Source organism: Brassica oleracea, chromosome C8 (genome assembly GCF_000695525.1).
Source record: "Brassica oleracea var. oleracea cultivar TO1000 chromosome C8, BOL, whole genome shotgun sequence".
Lineage (NCBI taxonomy): Eukaryota > Viridiplantae > Streptophyta > Magnoliopsida > Brassicales > Brassicaceae > Brassica > Brassica oleracea.
In genome coordinates, this window is record NC_027755.1 from 21,580,814 (window position 1) to 21,587,787 (window position 6,974).

The following is a 6,974-nucleotide window of genomic DNA, read 5'->3' on the forward strand; positions in this document are numbered from 1 at the left end:
ATGACGAGAATGTCGATGTATCCGATTGATGTATTTGTTTTTAATAAGATTAATTTTTAGACTTAATGCATGTGATTTGATGGATTTAATCATGAAAACCTATTTATATAATTTGATTTTGTGTAAGGTAATGAGAGTTTGTATTAGAAATAAGAGAATGAGATTATAAGTTAAGGAATTATGGTTTTAGAATTTGGGGTTTGGAATGGAAAGAATAGATTGAGGTTAAAGGGAAGATGGGTTCGGGGTTTGGAATATATGAAGTAGAAGACAAGGAAGATGGGGTTTGGGGTTTCAGATTTTAGGGATAAAAATAATCCTCGTAATTTCCTCGTAAAATAACGACGAAATAACGACGAAATTAAAAAATAAAGAGCAGGACTCGTTAATTCCACGTAAGCAGAAATCGTCGTAAAGACCTCGTAACCGGAAAACGTGGTGATGCGCCTCGGATCATAGACCCGGGCCAGGATGATGCGACCATGGCTGAGCCAGATGATTCTTCAACAAAAGACAAGCCAGGATGGATTAATGGTGAGGATACTGATCTAAAACCAGCTGATGAGACTGAGGACGAGCTGGAACCAGCTGAAGAGAGTATGCTTGAGCTGAAACCAGCTGAAGTGATTTATATATACAAGCGAGCTTCGCCTCCCGTTTCCTCTCCACTTCCTCTCCCTTTCATAGCTATGGTACTTTCTCTCTCTATTTCCTCTCTAATTTGTTTCGTTTAGGGTAGATTAGGTGGTTAGTATAGGGAATTTAGATAGGTTTACTGATTAGTGTTGATTAAGTGGTTAATGTAGAGAATTTTGTTAGATTTATAGAATTTGTTAATCCGGAATGGGAGTCCTTGTTGAGGAACTTGCGACGACAAAATCTCATTCCAGGCGAGTCATCATCCCACACACATGCCGAGGCGGATGTAGAGAGGACAAGTGATGAATTCTACTGGGCGATGAACGACTCTTAGTTCTTTTTTTCTTTTTTTCGGTTCTTGTATTATAAATTCAAAACTTATTTATATATAAAATATTTTGGTATTGATTTTTTTTAGAATTTTAATTTTCTTAATAAATTAAATAATTTTAATTATTTTAAATTATATTTTTGTATTCTGTCAAATAAAACGAAGCAAATTCGTAGCTAATTTACGATTTCTTTACGTGGAAACTTAACGAGTATTTTACGAGAAAAACCTTACGAGGAAATGACGAGGAATAATAAACGAGTACTTTACGAGGAAATTGTTTCAAGTTATTTACGTGTTCTTTACGAGGAAATAATTTCGACATATTTACGTGTAATTTACGAAGGGCACCTTTCGAGATATTTACGAGGAAATGAAGCGACATCCTTACGTGTTTACGTGGAATATTTATGTGGTTTTTACGACGAAATATTGTTCTTCGTCTTTACGACGAAATCATTTCCTCGCTAAGTTACGACGAATTGGCGAGGAAATATGCGTTACGACGAACGTTTAACGACGAAACGTATTTCCTCGTTAATTTCTCGTAAACCCGATTTTACGAGGAATTAGCGAGGAAAACCGTGTTTCTTTGTAGTGAAACTTCTTTTCTGTCAACTTCTAATGGTAGTTAGAAACAACTTTGTTAAAAACTGATAACTTTACCATTTGGAACATAACACACGCGGCCAGGATAGGGTTTAAAGTAACATATGACCAAATATTAGGAAGTGACTATAATAAATAACAATACTCACATTTACATTTTAGATTTGTTTTTATATGAAATTAAATGGACGTGGACAGTCCAAATTCCAAAGTGAGAGAAGGTAAAAAGTGTACTTGATAATATTCAAGAACCAAAGACAAAGGCATGTGGGGATTTATACCCTAAAACCCTGAAGCTCCAAAGATGACCACCACCACACTTAAATTCTTATGTTCTCATTCAAAATCAAAGAGACCAAAGCATGTGAATCTTCATTTTCTCGTCCTTCTTTGACATTTCCACAACTACTAACTATTCCATTACTCGGTCCCTTAGCATCATCCTCCACTATTCCATCACAATGTACAGCTCTCACTAATAATCAATACAATGCTGAAACATCAAAATCACATCTTGTAAAATCACAATTTGTATTTCATTCCTTTCATAGCTTTGCATGATCATTATAACCTCAAGTTCGCAAGATATCCTTCCTTCAAGCATGCATACTTATTTGAAAAGTGCAAAACACTAATTTCCTCTTCTTTTTTTTTACATTTCTAGATTACATTGATCATAAAGCAAGTTACACACTGATTTGTTTACACCAAGTTGGCGAGTTAAGACAAACTCCCAAAGACTAAAAGCCAGCGGAACAAACAATGTTCCCTAGAAACAAAAGCCGACAGAACCATAGTGATTCTCCGGAGACTTAATTACAACTTATCAAACACCATTTAAAAGGCCAGAGTACACACAATAAGCAGAACCAACATCTTTAAGCAAAACACCCTATAAAGAGAAATCATATTAAGCAAACGAAATCAAAATATAGGTTCGCTCGTGTTTAAGGGCTTTAAGATACAAAGATGAGACCCAATGGTTTTAACAACCACGAGAAAAACTAAACCAGATAGTTAAAAAAACAACGTATTTTAAAATTTTCACTAGTCAAGTTTCTGACCATAGATTAAACAATTCGCCGACCGGAGGCATCTCCCTAAAAAATCTATCGAACTCCGTCGTCTCTACACCTCCCTCGGCTTCTCTTCCGCCGCCAAAATACTGATGTGATGAATCTTTTCCACCGTACCCTTGAGCGGAGAATTCGAAAGGACCCTCAGCGACGACGGCGTTTTTACCGGTGAGTTCTTGAACAATCGACTTGAAGCTCCGAGCATCTGTTTGGACATACCGTGTGTTAATGAAGACAACCTTCATCGGCTCAGACCTAACCCTAGACATACTTTGATGATCTACTTTTTTTTTACGACAACAAAATTAGAATGTGTTTTGGCTCTGAGTAATTTGTCTTTTGAATCTCCAGATGCTTGTTGTATTGTATATGTGTAGACAAATGCATGGGTATATATATATACAGAGAACCAAAAAATTATGTGTTGTATTTTAAAAGTATATATTTCAGAAACATTTAGTGTTGCGATTCCTTATGAACTATATGGATAATAGCATATTTCTTTATTGTTGTAGCATAATTTAAAATCATATATAAACGCAACTATTATATAGGTTGGAATGATATATTGATTCTGGAACATGCTTACGTATGGTGTTACGATCATAGGCTTTTTCATGAATAACGATTTTTTTTTATATAAGGAGTGGCGCTGATTTTCCACTCACTATAGAAATTTGACTCAGTTAACCAACGTTGCATTATAAGAAAGAGGTTTGTAACTGAATGGATCAAATTAAACTGGAGATTGTAACTTTATTTGATAGATACTTTTTTACACAAATTTGATAGGTGTTTAGAATTTTATACGAGTAACAAAAACTATTTATAATTTTTGACAAAAAAGGAAAAATATTAATTTATGGTCTTTTTTTAACGAAAATATTAATTTATGGTCAATCACGGTATTATTACATTGTTTATATATATATGTTGTCTTTGACGGAAATTCTTGTATGGGGTAAAACAGGTTTGACCGGTATTATTCTAGCAGCCTTGACTGACCAAGTACTAGATGGACTTTTGTTATTATTATCTGAAAACCATTGATCGAGAAAATAATCATATTATATACTGTAGTTTAGTAGGTCAAAGACTCAAAGCACGCCTTAGTTGATCGAGTATGTGGAATCACATCACGTACCGTCGCTCTGATACTCTAAACTAAAGGAAACAACAGAATGGATCCTTATTAATAATGGGCCACGGTTCAGGCTTTTGATTCTATGTTCAACCCATAACGGGCCGGCTTAGTTCACGTTTCGGGCCGAATACTGTATGTCTAACTAAAACAAGTTTTTCAAACTGTCCCTTGCATCAAATTAGTTTTGAACTTTGTGTTTATGTCGCCATTCAATTTAAATTTGTAGATAGCATATTTTTGTTAGAGCCAAAGCTTAAACAATATAAAATTTTTAAAATATTTGCCGACAAAATGTATAATAACTTTTTACTTTTTGTTTGGTTCAACCGTATAACAATTTCCAAGTACATAATCAAACAACACATGCAGCTGGAGTAGCATTAGAAAAAGACCCAGATAAATGCCACGTTATGATTTAATACCAAATCAATGGTTTAATGACCAAATCAATGGTTTAATGATCGTAATATAAGTCAAATCATATAAGCCTTACTTTAAGCAACAAGAAAGAAAGTACAGTTTCCGATAATAAAAACGCATACTACTGTACTGGTATTATTTAAAAATTCTCAATAATACAGTGATATCTCCTTCCGAATCGAGATGTTAGTTGACAAATAACTATAAAAATATATCATATCTCGACTGAAATCATGGATATATTAAGAAAATAATAACTAAGATAATGGCGTAAACGTGAACATCTATATTAGTCACATATTTATATAAGGAAAAAAATAAATTTAAAATATTATATAATTAATTATGTGATGTTACGTGTAGCATTAAACTACGAAAACCCTATTTTCGTGGTTACTCTATAAAGACGAGAAGACCAATCTCTTTATCTTCATTCTACATATTCAAGAAAGACATTAATAATAATAAGTGCGCAGTTGAAAACAGTTGTTGATCTTAAAAAAATGGCGGACGAAGTGATTCTTCTTGATTACTGGCCAAGCATGTTCGGGATGAGGACGAAGATGGCTTTGGCTGAGAAAGGAGTGAGTTATGAGTACATCGAGACAGATCCATGGATTAAGACTCCTTTACTCATCGAGATGAATCCCATTCACAAGAAGATTCCTGTTCTCATCCACAAAGGTAAACCGATCTGTGAATCTCTTATCCAGCTCGAGTACATCGATGAGGTTTGGTCCGGTACATACCCAATGCTCCCCTCTGATCCTTACCAGAAAGCTCAAGCTAGGTTCTGGGCAGATTTCATTGACAAAAAGGTAAACGATCTCTTTTGAAATACATGATAGAGCCCAATAAGACGTCTATTGGTTTAGTCTAAATTTTTTTTAATCAAAATTTTAGGACCGGTTCAGTTGAAATATAATCTTTTGTATAAATATTCTTTTGATCAGATTGATTTAAATATAATCGAAGATTTAGGTGTTTTCTTTACTAGGCTTTCTTGATTGATGTGTAAAGATTCAAGAACTTGTATTTTTTCCAAAAAAAATCTGATTGTTAATGACTTTGTTTGATTCTTGTTGTGTGTTGTGTTCAGTTTTATGACCCATCATGGAAAGTATGGGGAACAAATGGAGAAGAGCAAGTTGCAGCCAAGAAAGAACTGCTTGAACATTTCAAGACACTTGAAACAGAGCTTGGAGACAAAACTTACTACGGTGGGGAAGTGTTTGGGTTCCTAGACATCGCGTTGATGGGTTATTACAGCTGGTTCAAAGCTATGGAGAAGTTTGGTGAGTTCAGTATCGAAACAGAGTTCCCTAAGTTGACTGAGTGGACGAAGAGGTGTTTAGAGAGAGAGAGTGTGGTTAAGGCATTGACTGATTCTGATAAGATACTCGAGTATGCTTATGTCCTCAGGAAGAAGTTTGGAGCCGAGTAGATGCTTTTGATGTTTGCCTTACTTGGTCTGAACAGTGAACACACAAGGAAACAAAATGGTTCGGTATCATGTTCTGTTCTCATGTGATATCTGTATTTTCTTTGTTTGTGTACTTTCTACTTTCTAAAAGCATGAAAATCGATAATAAAATAAATGTTTGAATTGGATATCTATAATCTCATCAAATCAAGAAAACCGATTTAAAATTCTGAATGACTTTTGATTTTATTGAATTAGTTTTTTGGTTATATATTCGATAAATGAAAAAATTGAACCCATAAAATATAAAAAGCAAAAAATGCAAGATTTATTTATTCAACTCAAACAACTCAAAAGTCATAGATTAAAAAAAAATATATATATTCGTAATACTAAAAAAAGACCCCAGCTCACGAACCATACATTTTCGTTCAGAGGACATGTTCTTCCTTTCATGCCTAAACACGAAAGTAATTCGTATATTTGATATTTTTTTTGTCCATCAACTATGTCAATATCATCTGACACTGACACCCCATAGCCAATAATTGATCCATTTCCAATTACAATACATAGCTGAATTTAACGAGTCAAGTACTTGTTCTGCTGTTTATAATGGAATATAAATATTTATTAATTAACAACACACATCATGCTGTTTTGATGTTTAAACTATTCGCTCCCAATATTTACCTGATAATGATAAAAATTCAAAATGTTTAGGGAATGAGTATGGCTGTTAACCAAGGCTTATGATTATGGAAATTTGGAGGCAGAGGGAAAAAAAACTTTGCAGCAAGAGTATTTATTTGTTCCACCAAAAATCACAGCGGGCTATTATTCATAGTTAGTTGCTTTTTATTAAAGGGGTCAACAAGACTTTTTCTTGGGTTCACCCCCTAGGGTGAACCTTTAGGTTCACCAACCAATAGAAATTTGTCATTTTAGATCTAGTATCTTTTAATTAAGGAAACAAAATAACTTACCAAATTATATTATGCTTTTAAAATAAAAAATAAAAAATTAAATAAAGAGAAATAACAATAGTTCTAAAAAAAGATTATTTAAAAAAAATATTTATTTTTAAGATTTAGAGTTTAGTGTTTAAGATTTAGAATTTAGAATTTATCCAAATGTTTAGTGTTTTTCCAAGGGTTTAGGGGTTTACCCAAAGATTTAGGGTTTACCCAAGGATTTAGGGTTTAGGATTAGAGTTTAGGGTTTAGTGTTTTGTTGACAACATTTTTTTTTTTTGAATTCGTTTTTTATATATTATTTTTATTTATTTTTAAATTTTATTTTGAAAAAATAATATAATTTGACAAGTTATTT

General features: G+C 33.3%; 2 protein-coding genes across 2 annotated transcripts; one reads left to right on the top strand and one right to left on the bottom strand.

Moving 5' to 3' along the window:
• Positions 1-2,225: 2,225 nt before the first annotated feature.
• Positions 2,226-3,118, bottom strand: LOC106310677 (VQ motif-containing protein 1-like). Its single transcript, XM_013747904.1, has one exon. The coding sequence runs from the start codon at positions 2,922-2,924 to the stop codon at positions 2,631-2,633; it is 294 nt and encodes a 97-aa protein (XP_013603358.1). The 5' UTR covers positions 2,925-3,118; the 3' UTR covers positions 2,226-2,630.
• A 1,527-nt stretch (positions 3,119-4,645) lies between these two features.
• On the top strand, positions 4,646-5,832 carry LOC106308217 (glutathione S-transferase U26). The gene is made up of 2 exons (XM_013745351.1): positions 4,646-5,037; positions 5,319-5,832. The coding sequence occupies exons 1-2, from the start codon at positions 4,723-4,725 to the stop codon at positions 5,661-5,663; spliced, it is 660 nt and encodes a 219-aa protein (XP_013600805.1). The 5' UTR covers positions 4,646-4,722; the 3' UTR covers positions 5,664-5,832.
• The last annotated feature ends 1,142 nt before the right edge of the window (positions 5,833-6,974 follow it).

What these genes read in the sequence shown, in the direction of transcription:
- LOC106310677 (XM_013747904.1), bottom strand. Translation starts at nt 2,924, where the DNA reads ATGTCTAGGGTTAGGTCTGAGCCGATGAAGGTTGTCTTCATTAACACA.
- LOC106308217 (XM_013745351.1), top strand. Translation starts at nt 4,723, where the DNA reads ATGGCGGACGAAGTGATTCTTCTTGATTACTGGCCAAGCATGTTCGGG. An exon ending in CAGATTTCATTGACAAAAAG is followed by an intron (nt 5,038 to 5,318) that starts GTAAACGATCTC and finishes TGTTGTGTTCAG; the next exon opens with TTTTATGACCCATCATGGAA.